Source organism: Piliocolobus tephrosceles, chromosome 15 (genome assembly GCF_002776525.5).
Source record: "Piliocolobus tephrosceles isolate RC106 chromosome 15, ASM277652v3, whole genome shotgun sequence".
Classification (NCBI taxonomy): domain Eukaryota; kingdom Metazoa; phylum Chordata; class Mammalia; order Primates; family Cercopithecidae; genus Piliocolobus; species Piliocolobus tephrosceles.
The window spans coordinates 106,098,689-106,119,307 of record NC_045448.1 but is presented as its reverse complement, the minus strand read 5'-3'; the positions used below and the strand labels follow the sequence as shown (position 1 = coordinate 106,119,307).

Below are 20,619 nucleotides of genomic sequence, written 5' to 3'. Positions count from 1 at the left end.
CGTTCTGGCTCTTTCTGTTCCCATATCATCCGGCACAAGGCTGAAAAGAGCCTTTGCCATGTGACCATGAGTTGAAACACCCAACCCCGTCTTCAAGTGTCTCTCAGTTCAGAGGCCTGAGTGGCTCTCTGTGCATCACTTGTCTGTCCTAGTCCCACTGTCTGAGGCTGGAGGAGGGAGTATGACCTTTGTTCCACCCTCTCGGCAGAGGAAGGGTGTGGATTCAGGAATTGTCTGCAGCAGAGAGACTGGGCGGGGCAGATACCTCCAAATATGTCTGCGGCAGCAGCTGTAAGCATCTGCCTACTGGGGTATTTTCTTAGTCAATGTATTCCCTTAGGCTAAGGTCGTAAGTGTGTGATTAGGGTCAAGGTATGTGACAATTCGTGCCTTAGTTCCAGGTTGTTCAGTACTGACTCTGGCTGGGGACACCCCGTCCAGGCGAGGGCACTGCAGATGCCAAATCAGGGAAACCAGAAGCCGAGAAACAGAATGGAGTCTCCGGGCCTGTTCCCCGCTGTTCCCCTCTGGCAGGACACCAGCAGCAGCAGGCAGGGTGGAGGGAAGGCACTTCTCAGGCCCGTGCGACTCAGATGAGCTCTGGGGACTGGTACTACGGTCGCAGGTGTTGTTACTGCAAGCTCCAGGCAGGGCCAGCTCCGGGAGAGGGCCCAGGGCAAGTTGCAAAGGAACCTCGTACAAGAACACACCAATAAGATAAAAGCTTGGAGAAGACTCCAGGTTGTGCCTGGATGCCTGTTCCTTTAAGCCTTGCTCTATCAGATCTCAGGCACTTCTAAATAAATAAATAAATAACCTCGCTCTCAATGTTGTCATCGTTTGAAACCTGCCTTGCTTTACTTTTCCTGTGCTTGGCAGTTATTACAAAGAGCTCTCCACTGGGCAAAAGGAGTGCGCTAATCCCCCGTTTGAAGGATCATGCCTTAGGCAGAGTCCAAGTGCTACAAGGACAAATGGTAATGGAGTGTCCCTTTCCGGGGAAGCCTGCCCCTGACTGCAGGGTGGAGGGAGAAGGGGATAAACGGTCCCCATGGGACGGAGATGCAAACGTAGACCACAGGGCCCCCAGCACCCACGCCCTGCTGGTCATCACTGCTTCTGCCCCACCCCTCGAGACAGAGAGAGAGAGAGGGAGAAAAAGAGAGAGGGAAAGACTGGGGGTTGGAGGTGTGGGGGGCTTTCCCTCTCCCTCTGGCTCAGTGCCTGTGTCGCCTTCCAGGCTCTCGCGCCTCGTCTTCTTGCTGCGCAGGTGGGCTGTCAGGCACGTGCACGACGAGGACCAGGGACCGGACTGTTTTCCTGATCGTTTCCGTGGAGCTGAGCTTAAGGAGGTGTCCAGCCAAGAAAGCAACGCCCAGGCAAATGTGGGCAGCCAGGAGCCAGCAGACAGAGGGAGAAGGTAAGGAATGGAAAAGAAGAAGGGGGTCTCCTGCGCCTGCTGAGGCCAGGAAGGAAGCCTCTGCTTTGCTCCATCCTGTTTGGATGCAGCACAGGTGGCCTAAATGTCGTTCCCATGAGCTGTTCCTTGAAGAAAGTGTTTGCCCTTAGGGGAGCATTACATGCTCTAACAGCCTCTGCGGAGTCCAGGAGGCCTTGCAGGAGGAGAAAACCCTTGAACCAGAGCCCCCAGCCTCATTTGACCACTCACCTCATTTGACCACTCACCTCATCCTACACAGAACCCCCATTAGGGTCCCTTGGAAATCGTGTTCACAGAAACTCATGGGGGGATGCTGGCCTTACCCATCTCTCTTCACCAAAGGACTCGCATCCTAGACTCACTAGGACCCATCTTGCTCAAAAGCGGGGTCTTTTAGAGCAGGAGCTTTGGGGGGTGTCTAAATGGTGTCCACAATTTTATGTGTAGGCACGCATGCACTTTTCTGGGACGAGAGTCTACAGGTTGGTCAGAATTTTCAAGGGGAGCCATCTGTGTCCCAGATCAGGGTGAGAAATACCAGGTGGGGAAGGGGACAATGGTGGGAGCAGAGTGAGGTGAGGAGGGTGTTTGCTTTCTGGAGGGAAAATCTGCATAACTGGGGCCTCTGCGCACCGTCGTGCATCGCCCCCACCCTCACTGGGAGATAAACCTGACTGGTACCCCTTACACAGAGACACAGGGCTGCTGCCTCCCCTCCTGACTTGTTCGTGAGAAGTCTCCCCAGCAGGTGGTCTGCAGAGAGACCCCTGGGTCAGCACAGGTTGGATCAATTGTCACTGAACAGTAGAGGGTCTCTTTAGGACACTGGTCTGTCCTGGAACGGAGGAGAGGTAAGACATGGAGGGGAAGTTGACCTCCCCTCAGCCTCCCAAACAGGTGGATTCTCACCCAGAACCTATTTTCTAGGGGGTGGGAAAAGGGGATCAAATAAGCATGATGATTGCAGAATAGTCCCTATATAATTTGCTAGAGAAAAAGCTATCTGTTTGTTTGTCAATGAGGAGAAGATGGGTTCAGGTTTGGAGCTTCTCAAATGGGCATATGAGGGTCTCTGGGCTGTGAAGGTGATTAAGTCTCAGGGGGAAACCCAATGGATCTTTCTGGAACATCCATTTTCATTCCACATTTGTGTGGGGAGTGGCAGTGGGAACTTGTATGTCATAGATGATGCGGGGACGGCAAAGAGCAAGGGCATTTTTAAGACGGAATGTGAGAGTTCAAGGCCACGTCTCACCAGTGACTGCTTTAGGAGACCCAGGGAAAGGTGTGAGAATCCCTGCCTGAGACGGGAAGGGCAGTTTTCACACGAGCTTGGACTGCAAACCCTTGGGTTTCCTGGGCTGTGGGAAGGAGGCTGGGGAAGGCCTGGGCACTGGCCCAGACAAGTGCAGGGAGGTCCCAGGTCCCCAGGACTGGGCATCCAGTACCCTCGGGGGACACCATAGACAGAAAGACAAGGAGACAGACAGATAAGAAAGAGGACAAAGTGGAGAAAGAGGAAGAGGGAGGGGGAAACAGAGCTTTCTCAGCAAGCCAGCCAGCCAGACCGGTCTAATTCCTTTTGGGCAAGCAAAGCCTTCCTTATTTAAATTGACCAAATTACCTTCCCACATCCTTAGAGATGAATGTTAGACTCTCTGTCCGTTTCCGGATGGGACCAGACGAATGGAGCGTTGAGCTAGGACCACATCCGGGGCAGGCCCCACCCACCTCACAGGCACTTGTTGGATCACTCGCGGGCAGGGTCAGCACAGGCAGATGGACGCGACGGTGCGGATAGTGTCAGTCAACCGGCAAGGCTTCCTGGGGTGAGGATTTTGAATTTTTCTGGAGGCAAAGTCTCCACGGCAAAGCCAAGTGTATTCAGAGACAGGTCCTAGTTCTCCTGTGTGGGCTTGGCTTTGTGGGGTTACGGGCACAGAGGCGTGGTGAACACAGCTACTGCACCCCCCCCCCCCCCCCAGAGCTGAACCTCCCCCCCCCCCCACCCCCACGGCGGTCCCAGTTCCTGGGAGATTTTCAGATGAGCAGAACCAATCCAGAAATAAGCGGTAACGGCCATATCTTAGACGGGGAGAGGGAGGTTTGGGCAGGAGGAGCTAAGGTCATCAAAATGGCATTTATGTGGCTGGACATCCAGCATCATGGAAGAGGCGTCCCGGGAGTCAGTGGGGGTGTCACCTGCCTCAAGCTCCAGTTCTCGTGGTCGCCTATGAGGAGTCTGCAGTGCCCCGCGAGACCGCCTGGCTTTTTTAACCCAGCCATGTTGAAAATGGGTTCTGGTGGTCAGAGATAATACCTTTTGCTATAGAACATCATGAAGTACTGCAAAATTCAACTTTAAATAAATATCCAGTTTGTGCAAAACCAGCCCCTACCTTCAACCAGATTCTCACATAGACCAGGGGTGTCAGGCCCTGGAGTTGTAAGATTTGGGGAGGTAGGAGAGGACGGGAGGAGGATAAGCTGAAAACAGCGACAATCCTGCCTGTGCTCAGTTACTCGTCCTGCTAATTGGAAGAGGCCTTTGCAGCTGAGGGAGCAAGTCGCTGTTGCCGCTGCGTCCATCCTGGGGCAGAAGGTAAAAGACCTCCTCCACCCAGGAGGCAGGGAAGCGCTGAGGGCAGAGGCCACGTGGGCTCCATTTCTGTGCCCCTCTTAGTGCCCGGCATGTGGCCCCATCCAGGGTGGAATGGAAGGAAACTGAGTGGAATTTGAGGCAGGGAAGCTGGAAGGAGTCAAATGGCTGAATCTTCATTTCTTCAGAAGCCTCAGTTTAGCCATGTTTACCCTCCCTTCCCCCAAGCCTTTTATCTGAGCTAACCAATCACAAAGCATTTTGGCCTTGACAATACCACCCCGTATTCCTCAAGCTGTGAGTGCAAAGGCTGGAAGCAGTGGGATGGGGTGGGGGGTGGGGGGCGGGGGGGGGGGCATGGTAATCCCCTGGGGAAATGGCCCCAAGGAATGGAAACCAAGTTCAGACCCTTGATGTTCTCTCTACCTCCCCGCAGCGCCTGGCCCCTGGCCAAACGCAACACTAACAGCAGCAACAACACGGAAGAGGAGTAAGTACCCACACGCCCTGCGGAGCCCTCCCCAAGCCCGGTGCCCTCCACCCCATAGAAGCCCCAGCTTGGCCTCTCTCCTTAGTGCTCCAGCTCCCCACTCCCAGAACACCAGTAGAATATTTTAGAATCCTGTTCCTTTCGTTGGAACTCCATCCCTGAGGACAGAAGTGGGGGAGGGATGAGATCTGTGTGACTTCTTGGGGAAGTTGTCTGATCTCTTTGGCTCTCATTTTTCTCATCTATAAAGCAAAGGAATTGGATCCGATAAATGCTTTAAGCTGTAGCACTCTGTACCACGATATATCTGAGGGTGCAGAACCGGAGCTCCTTGACAGAGCAGTGGAGATTCTCCTTAATGATGAAAAGGCATTTTCTTTTTTCTTTTTTTTTTTTTTTGAGACAGAGTCTGGCTCTGTCGCCCAGGCTGGAGTACAGTGGCCGGATCTCAGCTCACTGCAAGCTCCGCCTCCCGGGTTTACGCCATTCTCCTGCCTCAGCCTCCCGAGTAGCTGGGACTACAGGCGCCTGCCACCTCGCCCGGCTAGTTTTTTGTATTTGAAAAGGCATTTTCTTATTCTACAGCCTCAGGCTCTTGAGTACCAGTGAAATGTCCTTGTTTTTGTTGTTGTTGTTTTGTTTTTCATTTTTTGTTTTCTGTTTTTGAGACAGAGTCTCACTCTGTTGCCCAGGCTGGAGTGCAGTGGCATGATCTCAGCTCACTGCAAGCTCCGCCTCCCGGGTTCACGCCATTCTCCTGCCTCAGTCTCCCGAGTAACTGGGACTACAGGTGCCCAGCCACCGTGCCCAGCTAGTTGTTTTGTATTTTTAGTAGAGATGGGGTTTCACCACGTTAGCCAGGATGGTCTTGATTTCCTGACCTCGTGATCCGCCCACCTCAGCCTCCCAAAGTACTGGGATTACAGGCGTGAGCCACTGTGCCTGGCCTGAAATGCCCTTGTTTTAAGGCCAATTTGGGCCAATTTTTGGGGGGGTAATCAGAGCAGTGGAAAAAGGCAATTTAAGTATGTCCAGAGAATAGCCTCTTGAAAGGGTGACCTACTGTAATTCCTTTCTCCGTCGCCAGATACTAAGGTGGCAGATTAGGGACAGAGTGGCACTATTGCGGAGGGGGAGTCTTACTTGGAGATTAGGGAAAAAATATCAGTATCAGTGAGAAATGCTGATTTCTTGACTTCCAACTGACAGAGAAATGTGTCAAGGGTTTTTCTTGTTATTTCTCTCTTTGTTCCTCAGATAGAACTTTTTTCTATTTTCTCCATGAAGGAAGCATGTCTTTTGTTTGCATAAATTTGGACATCAAATCCAGAGACCCAAATGCCATCCATAATGAAAAATGAGAAGATTTTATCTACAAAGCAATAGCTATAGTGATATGTGTTAGACTTAAAGCCAAACCTGACACTAAACACCCTTGCAGCCCAGTCTTTCAGGCAGGGAGAGGCTCCAGATACTGAAACCATGGACAGAGGTCCTGGGGGTTTCTAGACATCTTTGTCCTGGGGCTGGGGTGTGGGCAAGGATGTGGGTGGATAGCATGGGCTGCACCCAGCTCTTCAATCTTTCAATAAATGGGCTCACTTCACGGGTCTACTTCGAAGCCAAGGACCAAGGGACAAAACTGGGAACTGTCCCAAAATGAGGACAACTGGCATACACAAAAATTATTTATGAACACCTTCCCTGACTCTTCCACTCCATTTCTGTCATTTTCATATGGTCTCGTTTGTCCTGAATAATTTTTCCCTCCCCCATCAAACTGTTCCCAGCCAAAACCAGCAGCATTTTGCAGCTCTGTGTAGGGTTCTTTTGGGGCAGTGCGGGGTGGATTTGGGGATGCAGCCGATGGTGCCGGGTCTTTCCTAGGCCCTCGGCAGTTTGGTAGCCAGAGGACAGGCGAAGGCCCGTAATCCAGGGCCACAAATCTTGCACAAAGCAAGCTGAGTCTGGTCTGGTTAAACTGCAGGGCAAAGCTCACCCAATAAGCTTGAGGGCAGCACCGTCTGCTGGTGACTTGACGTTAAGACTCCAGTGGCTGAAGAGAGACCGGGGTTCACATCACCCTGGAGGCCAGAGCAGGGGTAACTTTCCTTGCTCTTTTCATGTAATGATTTTAATCACCTTTTATTCTAATTCACTTTATTGAAATACTCTTGCTGAAAACTTGTAAAGCAAGAAAAGCACACAGGGGCGTACACACACAAAAATCGCACTTCACGCTAACCGTGGAATTCCACTCTCAGAGACAGCCCCAATTAACATGTTGACAAATACACTTCCAACTTCTTCCTAAGCATATGTATTGAATAAAGAGATTGATACAATATGTTTTATATATACATATACTTGTTAAGAGCATCTGTTTCCCAACTCAGTTGCCTCAGAGCTTTGTGACCTTGGACAAGTGTATTAGTCCATTCTCACATTGCTATAAAGAAATGCCTGAGACTCGGTAATTTATCAGAAAACTGGTTTAATTGGCTTGAGGTACTGCAAGCTGTACAGGAAGCACAGCAGCTTCTGCTTCTGGGGAGGCCTCAGGAAGCTTTCAATCATGGCCAAGGCAAAGCGGGAGCAAGGAGTCTCACACAGCAGGAGCAGAAGGAAGGTGGGGTAGGTGCTTTAAACAACCAGATCTCAGGAGAACTCACTCACTATCTCAAACAAAGCACCAAGGGATTGGTGCTAAACCATGAGACATCCACTACCATGACAGGAACACAGATTCAAACCATATAAGCCGGTTACCTAACTTCTCTGTGTGTCTGTTTCCTGGCTTATAAAATGAGGATTGTAATAGTGTCTTATTACAGGGTGGGAGTGAAGACTAAATGTGTTACTCTGTGTAAAGTGCTCAGAACAGTGCCTGGTACATAGTAAGTGCTCAATAAATACTGGCTTGTGTGATAGGCAGAACAATCTCCCTCAAAAGATGTCTACCATCCTAATCCTTAGAACCTGTAAACGGGTTACCTTACATGGCAAAGGGGACTTTGTAAATGTGATTAAATTCAAAGTCCTTGAGATAGGTAACGATTTGACTCGGCTGTGTCCCCACCCAAATCTCATCTTGAATTGTAGCTCCTCTAATTCCGATGTGTGGTGGGACAGATCTGGCGGGAGGTAATTGAATCGTGGGGGCGGGTCTTCCCCATGCTGTGAATAAGTCTCACGAGATCTGATGGTTTTATAAAGGGGGGTTCCCCTGCACAGACTCTTTGCCTGCCACCACAAAAGATGTGACTTTGCTCCTCATCTGCCTTCTGCTATGATTGCGAGGCCTCCCCAGCCATGTGGAACTGTGAGTCCAAACCTCTTTCCTTTATAAATTACCCACTCTGGGGTATGTCTTTATTAGCAGCATGAGAACAGACTAACACAGGTAGGTTATCCTGGATTATCAGGGTGGGCCCAATGTAATCACCTGAGTCCTTAAAAGCAGAAGAGTGGGCCGGAAAAAGGAAATGGAAGAAGAAGAGAGTCACAGTGTGAGGGGGACTCGACCCATCGCTGCTGGCTTTGAAGATGGAGGAAAGGGACCGGCGCTAAGGAAGCCACAGCCTCCAAAGGTGCAGCCAGCAGGGAAACAGGGACCTCAGCCCCGCAATCGCAAGAGGCTGGATTCTGTTCAAGATCCAAATGAGCAGGAATCAGAGCCCCGCTAGAGCCTCTGACTCCAGTGGCTGAAAAGAGACCAGGGTTCACATCACCCTGGAAGACAGAGGAGGGGTAACTTTCCTTGACAGGAATGGCAGCCCTGTCAACACCTTGATTTTAGTCTGGTGAGATCCACAGCAGACTTCTGACCTACAGATCTGCAAGATAAGACATTTATGTTGCGTCGCTTTGCAGTAATTTGTTCCGGCAGAAATAGAAAACTGATCCAGCTATTATGGTAAACTCTTTTGTAGTCTGCTTTTTAACTTAGAGCTGTTTTCCCATGTCTTCTGAAACAGCGTTTTAAATGGCCACATAGAATTCACCGTGGAGGATGAGCTGTACGGTCGTGTGATTCGGTGGCTCTCCCTTTTTGACTGTCATGAATAATGGCAGTGATTATTTTTCCACATGCGTTGCACACAGCCTCGATTATTTCCATAGGTAGTGTTAGGTAATTGTGGATGGATCTTTTTCAATGAGTGTTTAATTAGCAGAATTTATCTCTCAGCCCATGCCTGCCTTCAGCGTGTGGAAGAGAGAAATCAGAGGGGCCCAAAGGGTACTCCAGGGCTTGTCCCTTCCACAACCTTTGTTTCCTCAACTGTTCAATGGGGCATCACTGTCTGCCTTGAAGAAATGTTACATGTATTCATTACATAACTTTATAAGAGTTCCTAGCCCTTAAAAGACACCCAGTAGAGAAGAGGGAGCAGTGTAAAGTCATATGTTGGAAAAAACCCTGCGCTCACAGGACGGTCCTGCGGACACTGCCGGAACCACCCCGCAGCCAACCAAGTCTGAAGGGGTGTCTGAGCCCGGCCACATTTGGGAGCCTGCGACGACACGTGTTTGCCACTACACGCGTCACAGACCCGCCTCTTCGAATTTTGGTTCCCTTATTGCTCACTGGCTTTCTCATTAAGGCCCAGGTTTTCATTTGATGCAGAGACAGGTTTCAAGAACAACGGACAGGCCACACCCTTCCATTCAGAACAGACAGCCTGGAGTGGGATTTCCAAAACTCCGAGGAACTTTCCCAACCTCAGTGTGTGGGTTTGGGTCTCTGTCCTACTACCTCAAAACGTCTCCAGTCTCTGGCTGTTTGTGACTTCCCAGGAGCTCACGAAAACAGATCAGAAATTGTAGAACATTAGACGGAGCCATTAATTTCTCAGTGTATGCTCAATGGGGTGGTTTACCTCATGCTTCAGGAATAATAATAGCAAATCAATAACCCCATTCCGTCCCAACGCGCTGGAAGTACCCACTTGCCACGCCCTCTCTCCACGGCGCCGCACGCCACACCCTTCTCCACTGCGCCGCCCGCCACACCCCCCTCCCCACGCCGCCGCCCCCCGCGCCCCCTCTCCACGGCGCCGCACGCCACGCCCTCTCTCCACTGCGCCGCACGCCACGCCCTTTCTCCACTATGCTGCAAGCCACGCCCCCTCTCCACGACGCAGCACGCCACGCCCCCTCTCACGACGCCGCACGCCACGCCCTCTCACCACGACGCCGCACGCTGTGCCCCTCTCCACTATGCCGCACGCCGCGCCATGTCTCCGTCACTCTGCAGCCTGCCCTTTCCACTTAGTAATGTCGTTGATATATGAAGACTGCTCACTGTTCCTCGGCGTCATCCAGCAACAAGGCAGAAAAGAAAGAAGAGAAAAAAAGAAGAGAGAAAAACCACCTAAAACAAGAAGAGGAAGTACTGAAGGAAGCTGCCTCTAAGGACCGGGTGCCATGGTCCCAGCAGGCCTGACCCCTCCCTGCAGGGCTCCAGGGCTGTGTGTCTTGGAGCAACGCTCTCAGGGGGCCTTAGCGTCGGCCCTGGAGGGGAGGGGGTGCTTGGAGCTGAGGAAAAGTCGGTCCCAGGCTGCAGACCATGCCTCTTGAGACCATGTGAAGCCCCCATCTTGCAGAAAGAATCCTCTCCGAGCTCTGAGAACTCAAGGCGGCTTACAAGTAAAGAGAGTTGCTTGTCTGCAGCCTCAGATGGGCAGCCGGGGGCTGTCCCTGTGAGCCTGCTCATGTGACCCCCCCACTCGAAGCCTTTCGTTTGCCCTCACAAGTGGGCCACACAGTCAGGGTAGGCTGAGGGTTTCTCTGGGGCACTGGAAGATACAATGTTCACAAACTTTCACCCAGATGCAGTGGTGATGAGAGCTGTTGGAAACGTCCCAAAGCCCTGTCGGTGAGTGACCTCGCACCACAGTATCCCGGTGAAGGCAGGAAGTCCCTGGGGTCTCCGATGGGCCACAGGAGCACTCTGCAAGTCTAGGCCAGCGTGGGTCACATGGGATGGCAGAGGGGACACATGGACCCAACGAAAAGGAAGTCTCCAGTACAGCCTGTAAACTTGAATCTGCGGGAAATTCTAAGAATAAAAGCTAAGCCCTCTAAGCTATGTTTTTCATTAAGTGCGGGCCCACATAACAGGTTATTCCCAGGCTTTTGATGGAGAGGCGCGATGCAAGCGCTTGGAAATAAGCCTTTACAACGTCCACACACAGTGAGGGAGGTGGAGAGGGTTCTCCAGGGAATACTGTGGGGCTCCCCAACTCTATCCAGAGAGGAGCTGCCTCAGAACTATCCAGGCAATGCTTAAATGCACATTTCCAGGCCCAGCCCTGGAAGAGGTGAGTGGGCCCTGGGAATCAGCATTTTCTGGAAGTTCCCCAGACTTCAGCAGACCTCTGTGACATTGCCATGCTGCATTTTCATTCTCAGCATCCTGAAGGGTGTGGATGTTGCCATGGCCATGTGGGAATGTCATCACCATAACCTTATAGTCAACTGTGACTTCCTGGGACTGAACTGGGAGAAAAGGACCTCTGGAGTCTGCCCTACTTCCCGGCCTGTCTTCCCCTACAGGGACACTCCATGTGACTCCCTTGATAACTAAGAGGACCCTGTTGTGGAAAGCCACATCTTGGGCTTCAGCCTAAAATGGCCGTAGGGTCTCTAAGGGAATCCAGGTCTCTAAAACCCTCCAAAGCTACAGTCTTGAAACAGTCTGCTGTTTGTGTGTGTGTGGGTTACCAGGAGGAAGACGAAGAAGGATGCAATCGTGGTGGACCCCTCCAGCAACCTGTACTACCGCTGGCTGACGGCCATCGCCCTGCCTGTCTTCTATAACTGGTGTCTGCTTATTTGCAGGTGAGCAGCAGGGGTGGGAGATGCAGCGGAAAGGAGGGAACCAGGCACCAGGCCAAGGAGGCAGAGCTCCAACTCTCACTCGGGAGGCCTGAGGCCTGGACCCCTCACGGCCACCACTTAGTTCTTGTGCCTCAGTTTCTCCCTTTAAAAATAGAAGGTTCCCCAAGAGGACCATCAGGGTGCTCTGAAGCATGGGTGGAGAACTGAGCTTAAGGTGGACAGTCAGAGTTCCGGCACTGTGGGGTCCCCTCAAGTGAGTTGTACGAGGAGGATGCAGGGGTGGTTGCTTCTCTTTGGAGGGATAAGTGGGTGGTTCTGAATGTGCTGCAGGGTAGGGAGGCAGGGACAAGCTGCTCCTTTTTTTTTTTTTTTTGAGACAGAGTCTTACTCTGTCACCCAGGCTGGAGTTCAGTGGCGCAATCTCAGCTAACTGCAACCTCCACCTCCTGGGTTAAAGCGTCCACCTCCTGCGTCAGCCTCCTGAGTAGCTGTGACTACATACATGAGCCACCACCCCCGGCTCTGTATATATATATGGCAGGAGGCTTTGGGGTGCTGAGCAAGCTGCAGTGGGGCGGCAGGGGCGGGCTGCTGTGCCCGTGAGGCTAGGAGAAGAGCTGGGGGTGCTGCCTGTGTGGGAAACAGCAGAAAGATGGAGAAGGTAGAAAATATTTACTGCCTGTTCCATTGTTAATCTCTCAGAAATTCTCTTATTTTTTTGTAGAAATTTGACCCCAGAAAGGGCAGGTCCTTAGCCCCTTTACCTGATTCTGCCAGTGAGGCCTGGAAAACAGTACCTCCTGGGATCTTGTAGATCTCTGCTGAGAGGCAATGGGGCCACTCCTTGGGGTCAGTCCTAGCTCTTCTCAGGAGTTCTGTGACTGTGGGACAGAAAAGCTTCTCAGAGACAGTGTTGCCTTATCTGAAACTGGGGTGATTATGCTGAGGTGGTGACACCGCAGGCAGGGCCATTCCCAGATGACATGATCCAGCGTCTTCAGCACGGAGCCAGTGCCCACACATGGGTGACCCGTGCTCCAGAAACACACACAGCCATCCGTCTCCCGCTTGGCATCTTTAGGGCCTGCTTCGATGAGCTGCAGTCCGAGTACCTGATGCTGTGGCTGCTCCTGGACTACTCGGCAGATGTCCTGTATGCCTTGGATGTGCTTGTGCGAGCTCGGACGGGTGAGTGTGCCCCAGGCCTGGGGAGGGGACCGTGGCGCCCACAGGATGTTCCGGGAGACCCAGCACAGTGGATGGGACATTGCCGATCTTTGACCATGAGAGGCCAGGCAGGTCCGGGGACCTGCGACCGTGAGGGTAGGTGGTGCGGCCTCAAGCCCCTCTACACGGAACCCTTGGACAGGACTCTGAGCAGGGGCCAGGACACCTAAGCTATGGGCTCTGCCCTTCCAACAAGCTGTGTAACCTTGAGCAAGTCAGGCTGTCTCTCTGAGCCTTCTTTTTGTCACCTCTGAAACAAGCAGGCTGGGCCAGGCGCAGTGGCTCACGTCTGTAATCCCAGGACTTTGGGAGGCCAAGGTGGGCAGATTACTGGAGGTCAGGAGTTCAAGACCAGCCTGGCCAACATGGTGAAACCCCATCTCTACTAAAAATACAAAAATTAGCTGGGCCTGCTGGCATGTGCCTGTAATCTCAGCTACTTGAGAGGCTGAGGCAGGAGAATCACTTGAATTCCGGGAGGTAGAGGTTGCAGTGAGTGGAGATCATGCCACTGCACTCCAACCTGGGTGACACAGCAACACTCTGTCAAAAAAAAAAGAAAAGAAAAGAAATAAGCAGGCAGAACTGCAATCTTGAAGGACCCCTCCAGCTCTCACTATCGACACTGGGGTGAGCAGGAATGAGAGCTCAGGCAATCTTGGAGTTTCTCTTCTCAGACAGTCAGAGGATCCAGGACATGTTACTCCGTGGCTTTCAGAGGAGTTTTAACATGTGGAGAATGAAAACCTGAAATAGGGCCCTGGTGAGTGAGAACTTCCTTCAAATCATCTCTGGTTGGAGATGGGAAAGGATCCTCACCGCCTCACATTTCTTAGGTGCTGAACTGTGTGCCCTTGGGACATCTTTTTCTAATCTGCACCAAGACACTGCCTAAGCTGGTAGAGGCCCTGTTTCCAGGATTTTTGAACTAAAAACTGCCAGGCCAGTCATGGGTGCAGGCACCTGTAATCCCAGCACTTTGAGAGGCCAAGACAGAAGGGTCCTTTGAGGCCAGGAGTTCCAGACTAGCCAGGGCAACATAGCAAGACCTTGTCTCTACAAAAAGCAAAAATTAGCTGGGCCTGTTGGTGTGTGCCTCAGGAGGCTGAGGTGAGAGGATTGCTTGAGCCCAGGAGGTCAAGACTAAAGGGAGTCATGGCCTCAGGTTACAGAGCAAGACCTTGTCTCAAAAAAAAATAAATAAATAAAATAATGCTATGCCATAGCTGTTGGTGCAAACACCAGCAGATCACAATAGCCAACCTCTGTGTGGCTCTATGTACAAAATATTTCAAGTGCGTCTGGCTTCTTCATTAGAACCACTGCATGGGACAAGAAGCACAGGCACGATTACCTTCCCATCTTGCTGATTTAGAAACCAGTGTCAGAGACACCAAGTGACTTGTCCAAAGTCCACAGTCACTGCCCAGCCATGCCAGACTGGTCCACCATTTGCTTCCACACTGGTGCCTAGCATCATAACTTAGAAGACCTCAGATACACAGGCTCAGGCTTGCATGGGTGACCTAGCCAGCCCTGGCCATCTGCTCCCCTACTGCAGTCATGTTAAACTCCATAGACACACGAGCTCTGTAAGTGGCCCACTGGGCTGATGTTCCCTGGTCTCAGCCCAGCTTCAGTGGGATGAGACACCCTGACTCAGACATTAACCCTACGCCTTCTTGTGCTTGGGTAGTATCCCAGGAATTTGGGATACTACCCAAAGTCAAGATTCAGCAACTCAAGATTCAGCAAGAAGCTGGGAGAGACGGAGGCACAGGAATCACACTCCAAGGAAAACATCATTAGAATTGTGAGAAGACATCTTAAAGAAGTGGGGAAGAGGCTGGAGGCACAGGAGGCTACATATGATCAAGGCCCTCAGTAACTCATGTGTAACAAATAATGCTAAGAAGAACTGGGGGCTGGGAAGCAGGGTGTTCTTCGTTGTGACAGCACACTAGATTTTCAGTTTGAGCAGAGTGGGACGTCCTACCCCAGTCTAGCCTCAGTGGCCTGGACCCGCAGCACTAGCATCACGTGGCACTTGCTGGACTTGCCCCCAACTTCCAGGAGCCAACTCTAGGTTGCAGGCTGGCACTCTGCATTTCACACAGCCCTCGGGGAAATACTGATGCCCACCACAACTTCAAAAGGACTAATTCTATCATTCTCTCTACTTTTGTGCATGTTTGAAAATGTAAAAAACAAAAAAGAATGCGGGTCATGGCCTCCTTAATTGATTTCACCCATCATAATGCCCCTGGCTCTAGGTGTCCAGCCCATCTCCAGACCAGTCAGATTCTTTGGGGGTGGGTCCCGAACTTCATAAATTTTTAAAGCCTCTTGGGTAACAGTCACGTGCAACCAAGGACAGCTGTGTTCCTGCGAGATGTTTTCAAAAGGCAGGTTGTGCCCCACTGCTGACTGGTGAAATCAGTTTGGGAGGCCATGGCCTGTGTTTTTTAAATTTTTATTATTAATATGTTCAAACGTACGCAAAAGCAGAGAGAATACTGTTATGAATCCCCATGTACCCTCACCCAGCTCCAGCTGTTACCAACATTCTGCCCATCTTGTTTCGTCTGTTCCTTTTCTTGTTTCATCCACCCTTTTCTTGTTTCATTTTCCTGTTTTTGTTTCTGCTTTTTTGTTTCATCCACCCTTTTCTTGTTTCATTTTCCTGTTTTTGTTTCTGCTTTTTTGTTGCATCCACTCTTTTCTTGGCTGGTGTAAGCAAACCCCAGGCAGTAAGCACTTTAGCGTTTTGAATAGAAAATAGAGTATCTCAGGAAGTCAAACTCACTGTGCCAAAGGGAAGAGTTACGCTTGGGAACTGAGTCATGCAAAAGCTGCCTTCCTTTTCTTCCCAAACAGATAGCTGTAATTTCACATGCTTACTTTATCTTATGTAAAATGTAGTTTGCATAATGTGCTTTTCCTCCACTCCCCTCTTTTCACATGTAGATTCACTGAGTGCTAATCAAAGCTTCACAAGAATGTAACTACTGGCTTCATTGCCTACCCACCCATTCTTTTCTTTCTTTCCTGTCCTGCCTGCTGCCTGCTGTGTCCCTTTTAAGTATTGACATCCTCAAAATCCTCTTTGGAAAAAGCACAGGCCACAGATCCTACTGTGACTTGCGTTTCTTTCTCATAGGTGTACTTTCAACCTTGGTAAAATAAACCTCTAAATCAATTGAGATCGCCTCCATCACTTTTTTTTTTTTTTAAGAGTCAGTGTCTCACTCTGTTGCCCAGGCTGGAGTGCAGTGGTGCGATCTTGGCTCACTGCACCCTCTGCCTCCTGGGTTCAAGTGGTTCTCGTGCCTCAGCTTCCCGAGTAGCTGGGATTACAGGGGTGTGCCACTACATCTGGCTAATTTTTTTATTTTTAGAAGAGGCAGGGTTTCACCATATTGCCCAGGCTGGTCTCGAACCTCTGACCTCAGGTGATCCGCCCACCTCAGCCTCTCAAAGTACTGGGATTATAGGCATGAGCCACGGCACCTGGCCCACCATCACTTTTTGATTTACAACATGTATCTCTAATTTTAAAGGATCCTTTTTAAAAATATGTATATAATTTCCATTTATCTTTTAAAATTTAATAATCATTCCTCGTTATCATCTAATACCTAATTTATATTTAAATTTATTCAATCGACCTGTGTTTTAAAAAAATTCAATAGAAGAGATAGAACCTCATAGATTAGAAAATATCAGAGTGCATTTCCTGTAGTCATGGGAAGTGTTGGTTTTGAAATCATTTCTATTATATATGTATCACTGCATATTCTGTAGCCATGAGGTAAAAGATGTTTCTTTGTACTATGGTCAAAAAAAGTCAGCCTCTGTGATGCCCGAGTGACCTCCATCTTCTTCTTTAGGTTTTCTTGAGCAAGGCTTAATGGTCAGTGATACCAACAGGCTGTGGCAGCATTACAAGACAACCACGCAGTTCAAGCTGGATGTGTTATCCCTGGTCCCCACCGACCTGGCTTACTTAAAGATGGGCATGAACTACCCAGAACTGAGGTTCAACCGCCTACTGAAGTTTTCCCGGCTCTTTGAATTCTTTGACCGCACAGAGACGAGGACCAACTACCCCAATATGTTCAGGATTGGGAACTTGGTCTTGTACATTCTCATCATCATCCACTGGAATGCCTGCATCTACTTCGCTATTTCCAAGTTCATCGGTTTTGGGACAGACTCCTGGGTCTACCCAAACATCTCAATCCCAGAGCATGGGCGCCTCTCCAGGAAGTACATTTACAGCCTCTACTGGTCCACCTTGACCCTTACCACCATCGGTGAGACCCCGCCCCCCGTGAAAGACGAGGAGTATCTCTTTGTGGTCGTAGACTTCTTGGTGGGCGTTCTGATTTTTGCCACCATTGTGGGCAATGTGGGCTCCATGATCTCGAATATGAACGCCTCGCGGGCAGAGTTTCAGGCCAAGATTGACTCCATCAAGCAGTACATGCAGTTCCGCAAGGTGACCAAGGACTTGGAGACGCGGGTTATCCGGTGGTTTGACTACCTGTGGGCCAACAAGAAGACAGTGGATGAGAAGGAGGTGCTCAAGAGCCTCCCAGACAAGCTGAAGGCCGAGATCGCCATCAACGTGCACCTGGACACGCTGAGGAAGGTTCGCATCTTCCAGGACTGTGAAGCGGGGCTGCTGGTGGAGCTGGTGCTCAAGCTGCGGCCCACCGTGTTCAGCCCTGGGGACTATATCTGCAAGAAGGGAGACATTGGGAAGGAGATGTACATTATCAACGAGGGCAAGCTGGCCGTGGTGGCCGATGATGGGGTCACCCAGTTCGTGGTCCTCAGTGATGGCAGCTACTTCGGGGAGATCAGCATCCTGAACATCAAGGGGAGCAAATCAGGGAACCGCAGGACGGCCAACATCCGCAGTATCGGCTACTCAGACCTGTTTTGCCTCTCCAAGGACGATCTCATGGAGGCCCTCACCGAGTACCCCGAAGCCAAGAAGGCCCTGGAGGAGAAAGGACGGCAGATCCTGATGAAGGACAACCTGATTGATGAGGAGCTGGCCAGGGCAGGGGCGGACCCCAAGGACCTTGAGGAGAAGGTGGAGCAGCTAGGGTCCTCCCTGGACACCCTGCAGACCAGGTTTGCACGCCTCCTGGCTGAGTACAACGCCACCCAGATGAAGATGAAGCAGCGTCTCAGCCAACTGGAGAGCCAGGTGAAGGGTGGTGCGGACAACCCCCTGGCTGATGGGGAAGTTCCCGGGGATACTACAAAAACAGAGGACAAACAACAGTGAAAATGCAGCATCTGTCTCCTGCTTCACAGGGTCGACTGTCAGGGTAACGCTATGTGGCCGCAGCTGTGTGGCATGGAACTTGGTCAGGGTTTAATTCCAGCTCTATTCACCCTTTAAAAGCTGTGTGGCTGCCCAAGAGAGCCTGTTTCTTCACCTAGAAAATGGGACTTTTGTCTCAGTCCCAGTGAAGTGCCAGGTTTGACTGTGAGGTCCACATGAAACACTGCACCAGGCAGGGCTTTGCAAAGTGCAAAGTATCCCCGGTCCAAGTATATAAAAGTGTGCACACAGGACTCTCATTACTTTTTTATGGAATCTGCAAGGCGTTTTTAGGCTTTTTAATCTAATTTTCTTATAAATGAAAGATTATTTAGTCACCTTTCTCCTCCCCAACTTTACTCCACCACCACCTGATAATGGGTATATAACAGAAAGCTGAAGGTACAACGTAGTGACTCAAATTCAGACTTACCCAAGACAGTTTGAGGCATATTTCTGAATCTGGTATCACCTCGTGTGCTCTTTGGGGCCCTAGAAACCCTGGCCTTTGGGAGTGCTATGGCAAGTAGAAGTTCTGTAGATGGAAAGAGGCTGCCCCATTTGAGGTCGCTTCCGATCTGTGAGGCAAATCCAGACACCTTGCCATCCAACCACTGTGAAACCAGAGTCTGTTTTACAGAAAAGAGCATCTCAGGAGAAGAGACATCCCCTCCTTCTCACTTGCCAAAGAGATTCAAAGACAGCCCCTATCCTCCGTTCTTGAGTCCAGGCCCTGGGTGACCTATTCTAACTCAAGGAGGAGAGCAACGTCCAGGGAGAGCCTTTTAGACTGAAGGCTGGAATGATGTCCTCAACCAAAAAAGCTGACAACTAAGAGTTCTAGAAGATGAGACCATTAGGCATGTATCTTTGCAAACTGCCCCTTCACCCACGAAGAGGAAGCCTCGGGATCCCTTGGTATCACATCCCGGGGCAAAGCTTTTGGCTCGCCGAAAGCTCGCAGATTGCAGAAATTAGCTTTTTTAAAAAAACAAACCCCAGTAAATATAATTTCACTAACATTTTATAACAGATTTATATTTTTGAGTTCTGTGATTGCAAATTCTGACCTCAATATTCCATCCTTACGTAACATGTTGCAAATTCCCCAAAGATGAGTCTTCTTTCTTTCCTTTTTTCTTTCTTCTTACTTCTTTCTTCCTCTCTCTCCTCTTTTCCTCCTCAAAATGTATATATTTTAAAAGCCTTAACTATTAGTTATGCCTGCATTCATATTTCCACAGGCAAAATAAAGACCTGGATTTAGAAATAGGAATGACTCTTGCTTCAGCTCTTGCCATAAGGGAAGTTTCAGTCCCAGAGTATGTTTCTAGGGCAATGGCTTCCCTAGAAAGAATAGGTGCTGATGTAGGGGAGGGCACACATTCCAAGAAAGTGACAATGCCAAGTGCTATTAAGGACACAAACCAACAAGAACTGTCATTCATTGCTGGTGGGCATGGAGTATGGTGCAGCCGCTTCGGAGGACAATCTGGTAGTTTTTATAGAGTTAGGCATATGCTTTAGCATGTGATCCAGCAGTCACACTCCTAGGTATTTACCTAAAAGAATTTGAAACTTACATGCACATAAAAACATGTCTATAAATGTTGGTAGCAGCTTTAATCATTATTAACAGAAATCTGGAAGTACTAATAATATCATTCAATAGGTGAATCGATAGATAACAGCCAGGTGAGGTGGTGTGTGCCTATAATCCCAGCTACTAAGGAGGCTGAGAAGGGAGAATCATTTGAGTCCAAGAGTTTGAGGACAGCCTAGGCAACACAGCAAGACCCTGTCTCTGAAGAAAAGAAAAGAAATAAAAAAGTAAAACAGTGGTATACCTATACAATCACCATATAATCAAATCCTACTCAGGAATGAAAATGAATGAGCAATTGATCAAGGGAAAAAGATTCCATTTGTATGACATTCTGGAAAAGGCAAACAATAATGATGGAAAACAGCTCAGCGGTTGTCGGGAGGTGTAGAGGCTGATTGCAGAGATCACGGTGGGGAATTTTTAGTTGTGATGGAACTGTTTTGCATGGTTTGGGGGTGGTGGGTATATGACTGTGCGTTGTCCACTCTCACAGAACGGTACACCGCAAAGAATAAACTGTAATATGTGGAATTTTAAATTATCAACCCGAATGTGAGCAACACAAGGCTGGAAAGCAGATTGTGACAAGTGAATCTAACTATATTAGAAATATATGACATAACTTTCCTGAAGGACATAGGGTAAAATGATTACCTAAGTAATGTTAAAAATGGTGCTTTGAGTAGAAACTAAGGCTAAAGACGAGAAGATGTGACATGAATACTGTACTCTAGTTGTAAATTTGTTTCACATGGGGATATGGGTTACTAATTCAGAATTACATTAAACTATGGATGAATGCATGAATGACTGAAGAAATAAATAAATGCTTTTAAAAATGGAAGCCAGATTTACCGTAGTCAGAAAAAGAAGTTACAAATAAGGCCACACAAGATCAGAATGAACCCTGTGGTACTGGATTGGAATCAGACATTAGGACGAACTCATGTTTACTTCCAGGTAGACAGATGCAGAAATGATTGTAGGGGTGTGTGTGTGTATGTATATATATGTGTATATATATGTTGGTGCACATAGATATATTTCTAACTCTGTACCAAGAAGCCTTAGC

General features: G+C 49.6%; 1 protein-coding gene across 3 annotated transcripts in view; it reads left to right on the top strand.

The window, feature by feature from the left end:
* The window catches only part of CNGA3 (cyclic nucleotide gated channel subunit alpha 3), a 53,121-nt gene extending 34,670 nt beyond the window's left edge, over positions 1-18,451 (top strand). For 2 of the 3 annotated variants that reach the window (XM_023211509.2, XM_023211512.2), the window contains exons 4-8: positions 1,241-1,420; positions 4,477-4,530; positions 11,260-11,373; positions 12,455-12,561; positions 16,491-18,451. In XM_023211509.2, coding sequence (XP_023067277.2) covers positions 1,241-1,420; positions 4,477-4,530; positions 11,260-11,373; positions 12,455-12,561; positions 16,491-17,902 — 1,867 coding nt within the window. In that variant the 3' untranslated portion in view covers positions 17,903-18,451. The remainder of the gene's footprint in view (positions 1-1,240; positions 1,421-4,476; positions 4,531-11,259; positions 11,374-12,454; positions 12,562-16,490) is intronic. The other variant, XM_023211511.2, reaches the window with a different exon arrangement.
* The last annotated feature ends 2,168 nt before the right edge of the window (positions 18,452-20,619 follow it).